The 20679-nt window shown below is 34.8% G+C and overlaps 1 protein-coding gene across 3 annotated transcripts in view; it reads left to right on the top strand.

Moving 5' to 3' along the window:
* Positions 1-20679, top strand: part of LMBR1 (limb development membrane protein 1) — a 208867-nt gene that overhangs the window by 127421 nt on the left and 60767 nt on the right. For all 3 annotated transcript variants that reach the window (XM_001364700.4, XM_056799967.1, XM_056799968.1), the window contains 4 exons: positions 10497-10623; positions 11730-11798; positions 14920-14984; positions 16876-16948. In XM_001364700.4, the coding sequence (XP_001364737.1) occupies positions 10497-10623; positions 11730-11798; positions 14920-14984; positions 16876-16948 (334 nt within the window). The remainder of the gene's footprint in view (positions 1-10496; positions 10624-11729; positions 11799-14919; positions 14985-16875; positions 16949-20679) is intronic.

The raw sequence follows: 20679 nt of genomic DNA, 5'->3' as shown, positions 1-20679 counted from the left end.
TAGTGGCCATATTGTACTTTATACAAATATGTCATTTGATTTTATAGCATGAGTGATGGGGCAGAATTTCCAAGACAAAGTATTTTAAAGTAGATATTATATTGTTTAACATTGAATGAGAAGGAGAATTTGTTGATTCTTACCCCATAAAATAATCCCTATTCATCAGACACTTACATTTTATTGGGAGATATTAAAGGATATATAAATACATATGTGTTTTTATGTGTATATGTGTATATATCTATACATATTTTAAAATTATAAAGTCATTTGTGAAGGAGAGCACTTGTAATTTCCAGGATCGAAAAAGGCTTCATCCATAAGATGGCACCTGAGTGGCATCTGGAAGAGATGGGGGATATGCTTTCCTGTCTTAGGGACTTAGATTTTGGAGGAAATATAAAGATTAAATAATGTAGGATCACTGCCTTCTTGGAGCTTATAGAATTGTGGAGGGATGTGATGCATGCTCACATAAGTATAAAACAATAATTCATCATTTCTTTGGAGGATGCAAAGTATAGAGATGATGGGGATTCCATTGGAGACCCACTAATGGAAATATTTGGGGATGGGGATGTATTATTCCATAAAGCATGGATGCAGTCACTGAGGTTATGCCCTGGCTACTGTGGAAGCTCCTTGTTGATCACATATTGGCTGTTGAGTTTTGTGCCCATGACTAAGGGTGTAGACTGCGCTTTGTTCCTGGGATGCTGCCTTCCCCATCCCTAGCATAATTCATGGAATGGGCTAATCCGACCCTCTCTCTTTGCTCTCCTTGAGCAAAGGAACAGAGGTGTGTCCTATAACCTGGTTAGTCCAGGCTGGCTGGAGTGCAGAGAACATGGAGTACGTAGGAGGATCTACAAGTAAAGAAGCAGTAGGGTGCCAGATGGTGGAGGGAAACCTTGAGAGGTACCTGGGGCATATCTGCACTTCAGGGAATCAGTGTGGCACTGGTTTGAAGGGTGAACTGGAGAGAGCAAAGGCTGACAGGTCTTTTAGAAGATTGTGGATCTATTTTGGGTGTCTGGTCACGAGGACTAGCTCTATCATGATGCTGGTAGGATAGGGAGAAGGAGACAGGGACAAGGGAAGTAGGACAGACAGAACTCAAGAACCGATAAAAAGTGTGAGAGGAGGAAGAAGAAAAGGCACAGATCATAACTCTGAGGCTTTAAACATACGAGACTGAGTGAAGGCCATGGACAGAAATAATGAAGAGGCACAGGTTAGAAAGGTTGTGAGCTCACTTTGGGGCATGGTGAATTGGAGGGTTTGAGCCACATTAAAATGTTTTATAGATAGTTTGGGATAGAGCTAGAGATTTAGAAGTTAACTGATTAGAGATGGTTGTTGAAACTATAAGAGTGAATGTGGTTGCCAAGGGGAGAAAGTAGAGAAAGAAGAGAAGAGGGCCAGGGATAGAACCTTAAAGAAACTCATGCCATCCTGTACCAGTAGAACTCAAGAATGACAGTCTATATATTGTAAGCTCTGCAAATCTAGTTAGTGCTTAGTAGAGCTTAATAAACCTTAGTAGAGCTCCAGAGACTTATGTGCTTATATGCAGTTAAAAGTGGCATTTTAAAGTCATGCTTTATTTAAAAAAAATAAAATTTGATGATGTCTAGAAAATATTTAAAAATTGGCCAGTTAATTGTCAATGATTTATACTATTTGAGATTGTGCTTATAATTTTATAGATTTCTCTTTTGTTGCTCTTATAGAATATACTGTTTTCATTTTTGGAAATCTTATATTTAATAATAATCAAATAGGACACTTTTATTTATTTATAATTTTTATCTTTAAATATTTTTTTCCATGTTTAATGATTCATTTTCTTTCCCTTCCCTCTTCTCTCTCCTCTTCCCTCCCCCCCCACCCCAAGCCAACAAGCAATTCCCCTGGGTCATATAAATGTTAGCACTTGATACTTATTTCCATAAATAGAGTACTTTTAGAGTTTGAAAAAATACTTTTTGTTAATTATTAACTCCTGTGAGCCTGGCAACAACCCAGTGAGGTAGGTACTACAAATATTATTATCGTTATTTCACAGGTGAAGAAACTGAGTCCTAGAGAGCTCAGTGATTTAGCTAAAGACATAAAGGTCTCATGATTCTAGAGCCAGTATTTTTCCCACCACTTTTGCTGGATCTTTTCAACATTGACCTCTCATGATTGGTTTTTGCCTCATCACCTCTTTGTTACAAAATGTAGGTTTGTATGTGTATGTGTTTGGGTTTTCTTCAAGATCTCTATTAACAATTGCCCTCATAAGCTGTAGCATGGGCAATAGCTGCTCTGCGATTTCAGTGGACTAGCAAAACCAGGTCAAGGGGACCTGAATTTGGAATTGTGGTCATCTCTCCAGGAGGACTTTGGAATGATTGTAGAGTTCTTTTAGCTATTTCGTGTTCGTAATTTTAGGAAGAAATTTCAATGTATTGGGTAAGAGTGATATCATTTGATGACCTGTAAAGGCAATAATACTCCAAATAGACTTCAGATCCCATGGCTGACAAACATGGGATTAATTCATTCTCACTAGCATAACAAATTTAAATTCTGGACATTATAACTAAAAGAAAAATTTTAAAACCCATACTTTCTGCCGTAGAATCTATACTGTGTACTGCTTCCAAGGCAGAAGAGTGGTAAGGATGAGGCAATGGGGGTGACTTGTCCAAGGTCACATAGCTAGGAAGTGTCTGAGCTAACTAACTGTCCCCTACAGCTAAAATAAAAACAAACAAACATATATTGCTATGTCAGTATATTCTGACTTACCTATGAAATTTCTTCCTTTTATGGTTTCTAAGCATTGTAGTACAGTAGCTATGTGATTGCCACCAATTAGAGCCTTGACATACTCATGTACGTTGTTCAGTGGGCTAAAATACACAGATTGAGTATAGATCATCATTGGTAACCATCTGGTTATTGAGTTCTCTGAGGCCTAATGATTAGGAGCAACAGTAATGTTATTACTCAGAGCCCACACTTAGAAAATCCTGAAAGATTTTCAGTGCTCTGTGTCTGGTTGGCTGGTTGTCGCCCTTCATATCCAAAGAAGACCAACATGCTGTATTTTTGGATTGGAGAGAGGCAGGAGTGCACCGAACCACCAGCCTTACTCTCTCTTCCAGAGTTACAAAAGCCCAGCACTGAGGCAAGAGCAGGATGACGTGATGCTCAGGATGCGGTGGGCCACTGTGGCTTCCTCCATGGCTCACCCCACAGACCCACTCCAGCTGCCTGCCCCTTCTCTGGGGTGTTACATAGCTTGTCTCAGCCTTGGAGGGAGACACTGTCATTAGAGCCTTCTTATAGATGAGGAGATGGAGGGGAAGAGAGGCCAAGTGTTGGGTGCCAAGGCTGGTGCTCTCCCGTCTCTGCGACCAGCCCAGAGGCATGTTGGAATCCTTGTGAGAACTGGTTTGGCTTGTAGGGTTTCCTCCAGGGAGCCTTCCTGTTCTTGCAGAGTGAAAGTACTTTCTCATGAATTCTAGAATTCTGGGATTCCTCTGCTTCTAAAGAGTTTAAAGTTCTAAATTAAATGTCCTTGCTTGCAGGAACCCAACAGACCACCACTGGTTGACACAGTCACAGTTTGGGAGCTGGAAACTACAAGGAAGACCCCCGATAACAAAGCCCTCCATTGACCCCCTCTGTGACTTCTCTCTCTCCAACTTTCCTAACTAATGGACTTGTTATGATTATTATTCTCTCCCCAATACAAGAGAAATAATATGGGAGCAAATACTTATAGGATCAATACATATATATCCCACTTTAATCCGCCTAGGTTATTACCTCACATTCACTCCCAATACAAGCTAAGCAAGCCAAGAACATCAATCACCTTCAAGACACACTCCACTGAATTCTGTTTATGGACAGAAATCAGGCAACATTGCCAGATGCTTTAAAGTAACACAAGAAAAACAGAACTTGTAAATTGAGGAAAATCCCAAATCTAGTCTGTCATTAAATTGCCCTCTAACCTTGTACCTAGCTATGAAATGTTTTGTTACTAATCTCCTAAGTAATTGTGATTGATTGTGAGAGCTGACCAAAACAGCAGACACAGAACTATGATTCTCCTAGGTCAGGGAGAACTAGCCTCCAGATCACCCTGTTTATGTCATTCATCTATAGCATTGTTTTGTTGACTATCTCCTTAGACTTCATTTCTTATTGTTAAGTTCCATGGAAACATATATGTAGAAAATTGATTGTGTGCCAAAGAAGTATGTAATCACCAGCCTATATAATAAACGAACCTCTGTGTTATGGCAGAACACTGTGTGACACCTATGCACATGGGCCTGAGCACACAGTGTCTCTCATCATTTCTCACAGTCTCACCTCATAATTTGACCGGATCATCACACTTAGATGGAGTAACCTCGGACCCTCAGAGAGACCACTGAATGACTCTCTTTACTTGCTTCTTAGATATAAAGACAAACTCTGCCACCTTGAGTCTTGGCTACTACCCCCCAATATAGGCCATGTCCATTTTCAGACAAGTTTGCGTGGCTCCTCTTTTTATGGAGAGAGATAGATCCTCATTACAGAGAGGTAATGAACACAATAGAGCATATACAAGTTTTTTTAAAAACACGTGCTCAAAGTACTGATTATTATAGGTCTCTGAGACTAAATAAAATAGACTTGGGAAAAGCATCACCTATATTTAGACCAGTATCGTATTTGGCAGATGCCCATTGAATGCAAGTATACTCCAGAAGTGTCAGCTATAACCCAGAGTTCTCCTGAAGTTTAGTAGTCATCCTATCATAAGCTCCCCCTCTTAACTCCAGCCAAATTAATCAAACAAAAAGGGTCAGGGGTCATGGAGAGATGCTTAACTTGGAGTCCAGAAAACCTGAATTCCTGTCTCACCTCTAGTAGCTCTTAGTCATGTGATCATGAGCTTGTTCCTTCATCTCTCAGTTTCTCCTTCTGTAACGTGGAACACAAACTTGTAATGCTTACCCCTTCAGGGTATGAAGTTCATAAACATGTATATATATATATATATACACATACATAGGTAGGTATAATCTCACATTTATCTCCTATATACACATACATATATAGATATATAGATATCCATATATATATATCTATAGCTATATCTATAGTATAAGTTACAAAGTATTTTTATTAGGTAAGATATGACTTAATAATAATTAGTGTGAAAATATTTTAGTTGAATAAAAAGTTCAGAATAAATTGTTTGAAGTGCCTACTAATAAAACTTTCTTTGCCTTTTAACCAGCTGTCCCTTGTGTCTAAGATTTCCTCCCTCCTTGAACTGTATGCCTTGGCTTTCCTGACTTCTTCCAGTCTGGATGGAAATCCTGCTTTCTAGAAGCAGCTTTCTCCCTTCTCTCTCAGTTAGTGCTTTACCTCTGAGTTGGCCTCCAGTTATGTGTAGTTTGCAGGTTCTGAGTGGTTTTGAGCTTGTCCGTAGCTTGTGGCCTCCTCACAGAGAGCAGTTGTTTTTGCCTTCCTTTATGTCTCTATCTCTTAGCAAGTGTGTGTCACATAATAAATGTCTGATAAAACTTGTTGACTTACTCTTTGTGTAAAAGATTAAATGGTTATTGATTAAGTATAGAGCATAATTAGAACATAGAGAAATAAATACAATTAATTCTCTATATAGGCAGTAGTTAGTCAAAGATTATTGACATCAATCAATCAACAAAATAAAAAAAATTTTTAAATTTAAAAACCCTTATCTTCCGTCTTAGAATCAATACTGTGTATTGGTTCCAAGGTAGAAGAGTAGTAAGGACTAGGCAATGGGAGTTAAGTGACTTGCCCAGGGTCACACAGCTAGGAAGTGTCTGAGGCCAGATTTGAACCTAGGACCTCCCATCTCTAGGCCTGGCTCTCAATCCACTGAGCAACCCAGCTTCCCCCTGACAAAATCAATTTTTTATATAACATTTGGCTGCATTAATAAGATAGTACCATTCAAAAGAAGAAAGGTACCAGCTGGATTTTGAATGGGTTATATATAGAATTTGATGCCCAAGTCTTAAAGACACTGACAACCTGGAGCAAGCATGTATTAATGACAAGAGAGAGAATATTTGTTCTTTAGGTTAAAGAGTATAGAAAAAGAAAATTTGCAGTATCAGAGAGTATGATGGACCACCTTTGAAGCTCTGTTGTGTAGAAGATATAAATTATTCTTTTTGATTCCAAATAGCACTGTTTTAAATGTTCCTGGAGCTTTGGAGAATGTTACCTGTCAGATTCAGTATCAGAGTACTCTGTCTGGGACCCCATTCCCCCAGGATTTATTTCTATACAACATTATAGTTCCATGGCATAAAACTGAGGAATATTATAATTAATCTATTTAGGATATCATGGCCTTTTTTCCTGATGTGTAAGGGTTTTAGCATATCTCAAGTTATTCCCATTTTTTATTAAAAATAAAACATTTACTAGTAATATGTTTGCATTAAAGAAGCATTTTTTTAAATCAATGATCAGACTTAATATATTGTCACTTCCTGAATGTAAACTTTTTCAGTATGAATTGAGAAAACTTATTTCATTTTATTTTTAAAAATCATTGGACCATACAAAATTGCTTTGATATTTTAAGAAAGACATCTCTTTGAAAATTAAGTAATTCACAGCTACTTAGTTTGTGACATTATCATAATATGTATTATACACACACACACACACACACACATATTTCTAATTCATTTAGGCTAGGCCACAAATCTTTAATAGCAAAGGAATTTCACACTTGGGAATAGAGATACTATTGTCCAAAGATATAATAAGGTAGTGATGAGGTGAGGTGTGAAGTTCACCATACTTTAAACATGTGTTCCTAAACTGTTTTCTGAATTTCAACTTGTTTTATGTATTTTATATTTTATATGTATTTCCTGAATTCATTTTGCTGTTTTAAAAAGCCATCTAAAAATGTTGACATCTTGTAGGCTAGAACATTTAATCCCTTGAATAAAAATTAAGATTCTCTATTCAAAAATTTACCTTCCAAATAAAAATTCTATGTAGGATTAGATTATATAGGAAACATTTTAAGTTGTGTTCTTTATTCTTGGTAACTAAGGGTTATCTAGGAGAATTATTGGTGATTGGTGTGTCTTTGAGGGAAGAGAACCCTACACTTGTTATCTGGGTTACAGAATAGTAGAGAAGAAATAGAAATTGATGGGGGAATTGATAACTCTTTGTCATGGGGAATACCAGTGACACCTTATGAGATAATCAGACCCTATGTTGGGAATACTACTCTTTTTTTTAAAATGCAGAATTTCTCTATGATATGCAAAATAGTGTTCATTGTATGGCATTATACAAATTTTATATTTTTATTTTAGAGAATTTAGTATTAGATATTAGAATTTGATATTAGAAAACTGCTAACTTGTTTGTTTGCTTCCTATCTTACCTCCCTAGTTTTGGTCTTTTTCTTTTTCAATTCATTCTTGACTTTGTTGCCAAAATAATCTGTGTTGTGGCTGATATTGCTATTCTTAGATCTTTAAAATTGCCTTTTAATTTCTTTTTTTTTTCAGTTCCTTGGCCCTAAAAGAATTATTATTTTTAAAAATTTCTGTTTGTTTTTAAATTTATTCTCAATTAGCCACATAAAAAGAAGAAAAGATATAATTTAAAAAGAAAATAAAACAATGGAAAATCTCATATTTTATTTCATTTGGCAACATTGTATTGGTTCTTTTTAGTAGCACTATTGCCAATCTAAATATCTATGGAATAGCTGGAGGGAAATCTGATTATTCTTAGGAATAACTCAGCAAATGGGATAAACTACCCCAGGACCATGGTTGGTTGAGTTGATTGTTGATATGGTGCCTTTATAGGGCAATTCTTATAGCCAACTGGCAGCTTTGTCATCTTCTCCCCTGTCCCACGTCATAAACCCAGAGTGGACTGAGAAGGAGATCTGCATAGTGCAGTGGCATTCCTGGGGAGGGAGGCCCTGGGCTGTGTATGGGAAAAGGAGGAAGTGTAGAGGTTAGAAGCTGTAGCAGTGATGTGGCCCATTCTCCAAGCTCCATTCAGGGGCTCATTTCCAGAACCTAGCTCAGCCTATGGAAGAATGATCAGGGCAGAAATCCAAAACCAAAGGGGAGCCTACATTTCTACTTCTTGGAGCCAACAGAACTTTGCAGCTGGCTGTTGAGGTGGTCTGTTGTTTAGATGTAAATTCCGGTCAAGAACTTGTAGATCCCAGCCTGGAGAATGGGAGTAGCAGAAATTAGACTTTGCCATGGATCTTTGGGATCCTTTGGGAGCTTGTAGGTTCCCAGACCAAACTGCTCTTGAGAGCCTGGAATAACACAACACCCTTCAAGACAGAACCCCTAAGAAAGAAGCAATGATAACAGCTCAGACCTTCCTTCCAGATGTGTGCAGAACCTGATCCTAACATCAAATCTGAAGTCAGGAAGAAAGCTGAAAAATAAACAACAACAACAACAACAACAACAACAAAAGAAATAAAAAGCTGTCATAATGAATTATTATGGTAGCAGGGATACTCAAAACAAAAGAACTGAAAAGAATGCCTCCAAAGTATCTGAGCAGTGCCTCAAAGGAAAACACAGGATGGGCATAGACTCAACTAGAATTCCTTGAAAAGATGAAGCAAAAGTTCTAAAATAAAATATTTTTTTATATAAGGAATATATGTGCTTGAGTAAAAAAAAAAGGAAAATAAATGAGACCCATGGAAGAAAGCATTGGAAAAATTATTCTGTCTTAACATGAGGTACAAAACCTTCACATGAGGTTCAAGGAAAAAACTTCTTGAAAATTGAAGACCAAAGAGCAGCCAGTGACTTTATGAGATAACAAGAAATATTAAAACAAAGTTGAAAGACTGCAAAAATAGAATAAAATCTAAATTATCTCTTTGCAAAAAGAATTGACCTGAATGATGGAGGAGAAAAAAATTAAGAATCATTAGACTATATCATGACTTACACGTTGTAGATCAAGAAATCTTAAAAGAAAATTCCCCAAATCTCTTAGAATCAGAGGGTAAAGGAAAGAATCCACCAGTTACATACTAAAATAAATTTCCAAAATGAAAATTCCTAGGAACATCATAGCCAAAATATAGGGCTAACAAGTTAGTGACCTTTGGCCAGTCTTTTAAATTGTGTGTTTTAGTTTCTTTATCTATAAGATTGTATCAGAATAGTATAAAATAGTATTAGAAATACTTCGCTCACATGGTTATTATGAAGGTCAAACGAGATCACTGTATTAAATATTTTGTAAACTTTAAGGCATGCTATATATAAATGTCTCATTAGTATTGGTATCATTTATATTTCTTATTTCCATTTTTTAGTTGCCTGCGCCATAATAATAGTTTTAGTTGTGTATCTCATTTTGTTTCCACTCCTTCAAAAACTGGAAAACACTATTTCAAAGGGTATTTAGTAGAGAAAAATAGCAACCCAAATATATGCCGTGGCATTCGTTCTCAACTAAGGGTTTCTAATATTTTATGTTAAAAAACACATTGTTTTATAATTTATGACAAACTGGACCATAACCTTAGCCTTAATATTTATAAAATTATATCATAGGAGAAGTGTTATGCTTTTAAATGCTTTGAATGGTCTTATAATTTTGATGTTAGTTCAGCCTTCTGGTATCATTTTTTAGGGCAAATAAAATAAAAACATTCTTTCTCTTAGTTTTTTGTTTTCTCCATATTTTGGTCGTTTGAACTCAGTATAGTTTTAAAGTACAGTATCTTGATCCTCAGGACAGGATTAATTCTATATTTAAAATAATTGTTATAATATAATGGTATATGCTCCAGTACTGTGAATTAGTGGATGCCCCATCCAATGCAGAGAAAGGAATGATGTAATCCATAATACTAATGCAATAGCAGTACAGAATGAAAATGAGCAGTTCTTTAGCTGCACACTTGAGGGCTCTGTAGACTGTGAAGAACCATATAGAACTAATTACAGTGGGAAATTCTATTCTTAAGTAAAGTGGTACATTGTACCTAAATTGTGTTTAATGCTGGCTAAGTTGTTTGGCTATGTGCCATAATTGGCCTTCCATTCCCTTGATTGAAATAATAGATGAAAATTTGCTAATCTCCAAAGTGTTAAGAAAGTAATCTATCTTTAAAAATGACTTTGCAAAATTATATGGTATAAAGAATGTTTTTATGGCATCATGAGATTAATGAGAATTGCTTTTTATTTCCAAGTTTAAGATAATAGTATTTCCCATGGGTTTAAAAGGAAAAAAATCAACCAGAGAACTCTTCAGAGGGATAAGCACTTAGTGATTTTTTCCCTTGGTAGTAAAGTAACATTTTTTTCCTCTGTAAAGAATTATTTGCAATTTCATATTATAGAAGTTTAGCAAGTGGAGTATGATATTTAAAAATTATAATCTGGTTATTCTTTCAGGGAATCAGAGCACGAATTTTGGAAACTGTTGTTATGCTGATTCTTCTTGCACTGCTTATTTTTGGAATAGTTTGGGTAGCTTCTGCTCTCATTGACAATGATGCTGCCAGTATGGAATCTTTATATGGTAAGGAATTCATTTCTTTAAACCATTTTCTAAAGAGCAGGTCATAATTTTAAATGCTTTTAAATTCTCCTAATGTTTCAGTTAGCACTTGCAAATGATTTCCAGCATGGCTTATGCATGTGTCCATCATGTACTTGATATAGATAGATTGTTTAAGAAACTTCCAAGGTATTTTTGATAATTGCTTTTTGTTTCTAAGATGCCACAAAGGTTTTTCCTGTGTAAAAGTTTTACAATAATTGTTTATGTCTATTTTATAAATCCTTTTACTGTACTATCCTGCAAAGGAACAGTTAGTAAAATAAAGTCCTTAATTCAGCCTTATGCCACGTTACGCCTTTGTGTTCCAGTCCTGCCATGGAGCATTGCCACCAGCTTTTGAACAATTCTCTTCCCTTCTCCTGGATCTCTGCCCCCAGTTAATGTGCTCTTCACATCACCATGGATTTACATATCTGTGAGGAATCATTGACCTGAGGCTGAGAGGGACCTTAGAAGGCCCAGTAATCCAGCAGGTTCAGAGAAGTGAAGGGCCCAAAGACCCACAGGTAGCAAAGTATCCCCGTGGGTAGAGCACCAACTAGACCTGGAGCAGGAAGGCTTAAATTTAAATCAAGCTTCAGACACTTAGTAGTATGATCCTGGGCAAGACACTTAACCTCTTCTGCTTTAATTTTCTCATCTGTAAAATGGGGATAATAACAGCACCTCCAGGGTAGTTGTGAGGATCAAATTAGATAATATTTGTAAAATTACTTGCAAACCTTACAGTGCTATATAAATTTCAGCTATTATTACTACTACTATTATTAGTTAGAGATATTGTTTGAACCTAGAGCTTTTGATTCCAGAGCTACTTTTCTTTCTACTTTGCTGCATGTTGTATTGCCCTCAGTGGAATGTAAGTTTGGTGAAAGCAGAGACTTTCATTTGTATATTTTTTGTCTTTTTATCTCACTAACATGATGCCTTACATGTATAGTAGATGCTTAATACTTTTTGGTTGAATTAAATTAGTTTGATCAGATTTAATGTCTTTTGTTTAATAACATCTTAACATGTATGTACCATATTTGATGCATATGTTAAAAATTTTTTTGTTATAGATCTCTGGGAATTCTACCTACCTTATTTATATTCCTGTATATCATTAATGGGATGTTTATTACTTCTTTGTAAGTATTCTTCTGATTAGTAGAAATTAGATTTTATTAGCAAACTCCATCAGCTATGTATCCCAACAATGACAATTATTAGATATTTCTAGAGACTTGTGATTAATACATTTGATAATACATTTTCTTTTTTTTTTTTTAAACCCTTACCTTCCGTCTTGGAGTCAATACTGGGTATTGGCTCCAAGGCAGAAGAGTGGTAAGGGCTAGGCAATGGGGGTCAAGTGACTTGCCCAGGGTCACACAGCTGGTAAGTGTCTGAGGCCAGATTTGAACCTAGGACCTCCCATCTCTAGGCCTGGCTCTCAATCCACTGAGCTACCCAGCTGCCCCCCATTTTCTTATTTTTTAATAGTTTTTAATTATTTTAAGTTAATTGTATTTTTTCCAAGAATCCATTAGAGGGGGCAGCTGGGTAGCTCAGCTCAGATTGAGAGCCAGGCCTAGAGGTGGGAGGTGCTAGGTTCAAATCTGGCCTCAGCCACTTCCCAGCTGTGTGACCCTGGGCAAGTCACTTAATCCCCATTGCCTAGCCCTTACCACTCTAATACCATGGAGCCAATACACAGTATTCACTCTAAGACAGAAGGTAAGGGTTTATTTAAAAAAAAAAAGAATCCATTAGACTATGCTTCTCATACCTAATAGCATTCATTAAAAAATAAACTTCAATAAGAAAGGTTGTTGATAGTTGGGAACTTTGATATAACTTGGTATTTTGCTATTTCACTAGTATATTTTATCTCATATTGGGTAGTTATAAAAATTTAAGTGTCTTGACTTTATACATATATATATATATATAAATACATTGACAAAGCATCAGAATACTTGCCATCTAGCTTATCATATGCATATAAAATTTCAGTCTTAAAAAATGGAGTTTCCAGTTGCTGCTAGTTCCTTAATATTCTGGTCTGACAAACCAGTTTGCTGCATTGCGTTTGCTCTCTTTGCCTGGCTTTAGCTGTGCAGAAATAACTATTTTTCTTTATTTCTTTTGAGCTCAAATCTCCTATTAGTTTTGAATTGTGCTCAAGATAAGTATCCTTGACCTCTTTTGGCCCTGAATATACTGACTCTCAGGTACTTTAGTCTACCTTACTGAGCATCCATTTAGCTTTCCTTGATCTTGCCAGCATTACTTTTTCTTTGAAGTAGTAATATTTTGCAACATTGCCATCAGTTCTTTCCATTCAGATCAATGTAATGAAAGTAATGACTGAGCTCTGCCTGAACTAATACCCAGTTGAGCAATAATTTTATTTGAAATTGATAGTAAAAAAATTTGGCTGGCCACCAGCTTTCCTCATATTTATATGTGTTTATATCTATATCTATAAATATATATGCATATATTTTAAACTATACCATTTATATGTTCATATACACATTTCAGAGTTTTTCAGAGTTTTATGTGGCTTAGTCTTTTTAATAAATGTATTAATATGATTGCAATAACATTACTTAAAGTAATGAATAAATAAAACTATTAATATCTTAAAGCTATTTAATGTTGTTTTATTTATTGCTGCTTGCCAGGGTTTGAGTGTATAAGTAAAGATTTGATACAATATTATATGGTAGTAGAATAGAGAAATATTACATTTTATTTTATGTTTCAACTTAACATATATACTTTAAAAATTTTTTGATTTTTAAATATTACCTATTTAAATGAGCCAAGACAAGAAAAATTTGAAATCACTTCAAAGTAGAGAGTTAAGACTTATCTTTCTAAACCTAGGGTTTATAATTTTGAATATTCATTCAACATTGATACATCTACATAACTAGAAGGGCATAAATAACCCCAAACCATTCATAAGATATTTGTTTTGTTTTGAAAGGAGTATTCCTCTAGATTATCCAGTTTTATTTTTTTCATTTAGGTAGAGGTTAGTTTCTATTCCCACATCTGCAATGAGGTAAAGCAGGTTCTTGCTGGCAACAAGTCAGATTGGGATTAAAATTTGCTGTAGGTATGTCATATGTGGGGTATTGAATGGACTCTGTGATGATCAGACTGCAGATGATTCTTTCTTCCATGTGCATAGGGAAATACATACTTTTTTTTACATGGAATACCTATAACATAGGTGGTATTCTTGACCTCCAACCAAAATATTATAACAATAATTTTCCATAATGTACTATAATACTTTAAAATATTATAGTAGTTACCCTAAGTTAATGGGAATAACGACTTAAGCTCCAAAAAGATTATTTGCCATTGCACCAGGAAACTCTATTATTTCTGTTTAGTACATCTTAGTTCTATTTATCAGACCATTTGATTCTGTTACTCACAAAGCTGATCAATTAAAAAACCATGATTAAACTTCAACTGAGTATTTATTTGTTTTTTTTATTTCCATACCTCTAGTATCTTAGGAAATCATTTGGGGGGGGGAACCACTAATAGTGAAAATGTTTAAGCTACATTTCTTTGGTTGATTGAATATAGTAAAGCTAATTTACTTTACTATTCTCTGAGAATCCTGAAACCATTCGATTATATTGAAGTTCATACTGATTTGTAATATATCATTTTCTACTCTAACACAGACTACCAAGTAGATGTTAGTTTTGTCCCCTAATATGTCTTAGAATGGTGTCCTACTGCATATTATTTTTTATCTAATGAAAATTAAAATGTTAGTGATGTGTGTGACTCTCTAGACTTGTTCTCATTATCATACTTATTATTCCACTCACATTGAATTTTAATTTGTTTATGATGTTCATTCATGACCTTTCTGTTGGGAGTCCAAGATTGATTCCACTGATATACTTAAATACTCTAAAAAACATTTTTTTTTAAACTCAGAGGAGGTAGGCATTGATTAGTTTAAATGAGTAGCTGGTTCTCACTGATATTAAAATGGTTTCAGTTTTGTAATGGGTAATCTCTCATGGTTTTGTACCAGCCCAAAAGTTAAAAAATCTCAGTGATATTTGCCCAGCATTAAATTAAAAGTGACAATATATTCTCTGAGAATCCTGAAAAAGGGACCATCTTAATTTTAGCATGTTATATTTTACATATATTTAGGAATGTATTTATTTCAACTTTGAAATCTAAAAATCAGTCTGTTAGTAAAAAATGTATTCTTTACAGTGTGCACACCAGTTGGACTTTCACGAATGTTCACAGTCATGGGGCAGCTGTTGGTGAAACCAACAGTAAGTTATTTTTTAGTCATTCATTTATTCCTACTAAAATAAATGTGATTGCATTTGAAAATCTTATATATTATATTTTAACTTGTTATTTAGCAATGTATGTATAACTGGAACCTTTGAGTGATCGTAGAACTTAATGGAAAAATTCCCTTAGTGCATTTAGAATCAGTTTCTTATTCCTTAAAGGCATAAGCTGTTTTAGCTCAGCATCCTTGAGTAAATCATAGAAATTAAGTGCTGGAAGGAAACTTAAAGGTCATATGTCTATACTTCTTATTTAATAGAAGAGAAAGCTGAGGCCCAGCAATGTAAAATGAATTTCTCAATCACAGATGATTTCTGCAAAGTTTTTCTCATAAATTGAAATTTTAGAAAGTTTCAAGATTTACCATATATACTTAGGCATTTTTAAAAATCTAGTAGTGATTATTTATGTAGTTAGACCTTGAGAAGTAAGTTCTTGATTATTTGTTTTAATGGAGGAGATTGGGCACACAATATATTCTAAAAATCAGTCACTTTTGGTTTTGCCATATGTTTTGGCATTTATATTTGATATATATATATATTATGTTATTTTATGATCATATTTATATAAAATAATGGAACTAAACAATGAAGATTTGACTTCAGAAACCCTTAAAAAAATAAAGTTTTACACCATCATTCCACCTGCTAAGCTCCACCATTTTGGAAATAAACAGTTTGTCTCCCAGACTGATGCAAAATACTAATCTTAAGCAATTCTGTTCTCTCTCAGATCTTCCTTGGAGTGAGGGAGGTAGTTAAGTATGTGGTTTTGAAAGTATTTTTCTACTTGAACAAGGGCTGAACAATAATAATTATCTTTGTGTTGTGACTTACAGTTTGCAATATACTTTCATATGTATCATTTTATTTGATCCTCAAAACAACATTGTGAAGTAGTCAAGGCAGTACTACTATTCTCATTTTACAGATAAGAAAATTCAGGATTTTGGAATTAGTGACTAGCAAATCAAGCAGCTAACAAGATGTAGAGTTGGACTTAAAACCAAAGGCTTCTCACTCGAATTACTATCATGTCCTTCAAGACAAAGTAGATGCAATGTGATATAAGCAAAGCAAACAATTAAAGAATATGCTTCTAACCTCTCACAGTCAAATGCAAAATTCAGGTCAAGTCAACAGACTACTTTGCCATATCTGGGCTCGAAGGAAGCATGTATAATTGAGTTGACCAATAATATTTTCATTTTCATTTAACTTGAGGGAATGTGACAAGATGGAAGTGTGTTTCATAATATTAACATTTAAAGTCCTTCATTTCCTTAATTAGCCTCATTTTTTGTAGATTGACTTTGATAAAGGATGGTTAAATTTCATTATGGTATTTTTGAGATATAAAAAGTGGCAAAAACATTACACACCAATGAATTATTTTATTGGTCATTTGTGCCAAATTTAATGTAAGTGCTCAACAGGTTGGTAAACATAAGTAAGAAAATAAGTATTGAGCTAAATTTTTAATGGCCTTTCCAGATTTAAAATTATTAATTTCAATGCATTGATAAGCATTCTATGTTTACATTTATGTGTATGTAGAAATTTTTATAATTGGTAATTAGGAAGAAAGCTTTTCTTTTCTTCAACTTTATGCTTTTGGCTAATAGAAATTTTAAAAATGCAGATTCTTTGATAAACAAATTTTGACTTATTGAGTGTAAATTATTTGGGTCAATTTTTTTGGTGTATTTATTTAGTAATATACATACAACTTAGCTTGCAAGTGGCTTAACTACACTATTACCTTGTAATAACTAATTATCATTTTAAGTTTTGTACATAAATAAAAACATGATAACCATTTATTTTACATTATTGCAACAGTGAATTTTTTTTTTATATTTAGATTCTTGAAGACCTCGATGAACAAATTTATATAATTACACTTGAGGAAGAAGCACTTCAGAGGAGACTAAATGGTATATGTATTATATATTTAGACTAAAAAATTATCACATAAATTAGTAGTGTGGGGCATGAACAAAATAGACTATATCTTCTTATCTGGAATCAGACCTGGGGAGAAAAATGGATTACAGCCTAACAGTGTAGCCATGTAACTGAAGCATCTGTTCTTTCCTTAGTGAAAGTGACAGCTTCAGAGCAAGTTATTCATATTTCTGACATCAGTTGTGGAGCAGATGCATCTTTGCAAAATCTCAGTCTATTCTAATGAAAGATAAACTTTCAGTCACTCTTCTCTTATTTTCTGAAACCGTGGATCCAGGCAAGTCATAGTCCCATCAGAAATCATGACTTCTATTTACATGATGCTTTAAGGCTTGTAAAATGCTTCATACACATTATGCTAATTGGCCCTTACAATTAGCCTTTGAAATTGGTACTGTAGGTGTCCCCTTTTACAGATAATGAAACTGAGGTTCAAGTTGTTAAGTGACTTATTCATTGTTTCACAGTGTCATAGGCAAATGTTAAATCAAAGCAAAGGACTCTCTTGATTCCAAGGTCTCTACATTTACTACTATATCACATTACTTCCATAAGGTGTCCAAGACCTATTTTGTATCAAATATATTCATTTTTGGTCTATAGTTTTGAAGGTTATTTTAAACAAATGTGTAGAGCATCTTAGAAGATTAACGAGTTTATTTTTTAAAGTTATCTAATATTTTAAAAAATTGTTTTCTAGGAGAAAAAAGGAAATAGGTAAAAGATTGATGAAATATAAAATTTTCTTCATTTTTAGTTATTTTTTTTGTTCTGAGCAGGTGTTCTCAAAATATTAAGAGATGATGATTTTTTTTCAGTATTCAAATAATTAGCAACAATTATTTTTATTTTAATTTAAAAGCAAATAGTATATTATAGGGATGTGTTGTTTTCTCCCAAGTGTACAATTCCAAAGTACAGTTGTCCCTTGCTATATTGTGGTTCACTTATTGTAGCTTCATTGTATTGCTGTTTTTTTTTTTTAATCTAATTCTGTATTGTGGAGTACCATTAACTGATGGAATGAAAGGTGACCAACCACAGCACTGTGTTCTGTATCCTGGGTGCTGATTGGCTCAGTAACTAGGTTAATAAGAGTGTGGAAAAGATTTATAGGAGAGTGGAAAGGCTTCATAAAGCCTTAAAATATATATAAATAATAAAATAAATATAACACTGCTACTTTGGATTTTCACCTATGGGTGTCTTTGGAATGTAACTCCCACAATAGGTGAGGAATTACTGTATTTTAACTAAACTATAAATACTTAAGGTATATATAGGAAATGTCAAATACTTAACCTAAAAGATGTAATGTTTTCATTAAATTTATAGATTTATTTAGATCAAAGAAATTAGTATAATTTATTTAGGAAATTTGGGGTTTTTTGAAGGGTAGAATTGGAATGATTGTGCAAAAATTAAAATAGACACCACATACTAAAGAGTAAACTCTTAAATCTTTAATCCCTTGAGCTTTATTATACTATTAATGCCACTTTTATGTGCCATTATATTTTGTTGTTAGTAGTAATTGAAAATAAATGAGCATTACAAATTTTATTCAAAAATACTGTTTTTAAGTTCATGCTATTGTATTATAATTATAAATCTTTTTAGAATTGATTTGGTGTGGTTGTGATAAAAGGTGATGAATATATCTACACTGGCAGGAATTAGGATGAATATACCTTTCAGCAATGTGTAGGGTATATTAAATCTTGTCTGCTTTGAGTACACAATCAACTGCAAACAGAAAGTTGTACACCAACTCTCCCTTCACTTTAGTCTTGGTTTGTTATCTTTTAAAGCTAAATAATTTACCATCAGTGTGATTAAGGTGACCTTGATGCTATTTTCATTGCTGAAATCATTATGCTAAAAAGCATGGGAGCAAGCACACAGCCCTACTTCACTCCATCAATGACTGAGAAAGCACAAGAACATTGTCCATATTTCAGAACCCGTGTGAGCATGCCATCCCTGGAGCTGCCTCATGAGACTGATGAATTTCTCCAGGAAGCCAGATTTTACCAGGATCTTCCATAAGCCATGAGTATCAACAGGCTTGTTCAGACCATGGACTGTTATGTGCAGACCTTTGTAATATATTATCCTGGGATTTCTCCTGGAATTGTTGGGCAGCAAATACCATCTTGACTATTTTTCAGCCTTTTCTGAAGCCACCCTGGCTCTTGTGTGGATGACCATCTTCTGGTGAAGGATCAGGCTATTAAAGAGGATTCTGGCAAGAATCTGGCCATCAGTGACCAAAAGAGGCCCTTCCCTCTGTCCCCCTGTGATCATCACAGGATAATTTATTTCTTTTTCCTTTATAGAGATGGATATTAGAGGCATCTTTGATCTCTTGGGGGATAACTTCTTGCCATATAACCTTTCCCTCCTTTGCCTTGTAAATATCTGCTGGAATGGAATCCATACCGGGCACTTTTTGCCATCTGAAAGGAGCCCAATGGCGTCAAAACTTCTTCAGTTGGAGTTTTGGCAGAAGAGGGATTGACTTCATCTTGAGACAGATGATTGTGGCTTTAGCATTGGTTGATGATGGTCTGTTGAGAATACTGTGGAAGTATTTAGCGAAGTATTTAGCCTATCTCGCCAGGATCAAGTTCTTATTACTGATTGCAGCCTGTCAGACCAAGATGCAGCAGAGAGTGGACTGATTTTCTGCGATTCATGCTACTTTTGGCCCAACAGTTAACACCAGGAAAATGGAGGTTCCCCACCATCCACACGTGAATTCATTGGTGACAGCAAATGGACAGATTTTGAATGCTGTGGATAAGTTCATTTACCTTGTCAATCAGCTTTCCAGGATGGTACACAGAGAGCAGGGGGTTGAGCTCAGTGTTTGGGAGGCTGCTGGGGAAGGTATGGGAGAGAAGAGGCTGCCTCCCGAAATGAAGGTTCACAGCACTGCTGGGTTGTTGACTTCATCCATGAAGTCTGGACAGTATGCCAGCACCAGGCCAGGAAACTGAGTCATTGTCATTTGAATTGTCTCATAGCTCATAAGATGCAGATTTAGAGATTTCTCCATCCCAAATGTTCATACTTGTGCCTGACCTGTAATGGAGAAAGTAGCCTTCTGAGCTTCTCTTGGTCCAACCAGTTATATGTTGACCCCAACGTAGTGATGTCATTTTGGTTCTTTTCTACAGGACAACAGCTGTTTAATTCTATCCAAAGAGGTTAGACATGTTGCCTCATGGATAGTAGCAGGTAGCAGTGCTAGGAGTGGAATTGAAATAAACCCTTCTTTTGCCAGCCTTCCTCCCCACCTCCGTTGTTTCTGGACCAGAAAAAGAAATCTAGTACTTCAAAATTCTAATGCTTAGACAAGCTCCTAAAATCTGAAAGTGTTACTAGTTAACAAAGAAAAAGAAATACTGGATAGAGGGCCAGATGCTTAATACATAGGTGTTAAATGTGTTGTTGAATCCATTTTAATGATTTAAAAATGTAAATTATTATTTATTTTGTTTTCTATTATTTTTGTAGACTATTTCTGTTCATGGCTCTACTGTTCTATAAATTGTCTCTTTGTAACATACATGCAAAGATCTAGTCACTGAGACTCTTGAAGACATCATAGAGTAATTATAATAATTACTATTTGATGTTAGTTATCTCCTATAAAATACTGAAAGTGGAAAATACTAGGCTTGTGGTAGAGGCA

This window comes from Monodelphis domestica, chromosome 5, assembly GCF_027887165.1.
Source record: "Monodelphis domestica isolate mMonDom1 chromosome 5, mMonDom1.pri, whole genome shotgun sequence".
In the NCBI taxonomy this organism is placed as follows: Eukaryota; Metazoa; Chordata; class Mammalia; order Didelphimorphia; family Didelphidae; genus Monodelphis; species Monodelphis domestica.
Note: the sequence above shows the minus strand (reverse complement) of the source record. Positions and strands in the feature narration are given on the sequence as shown.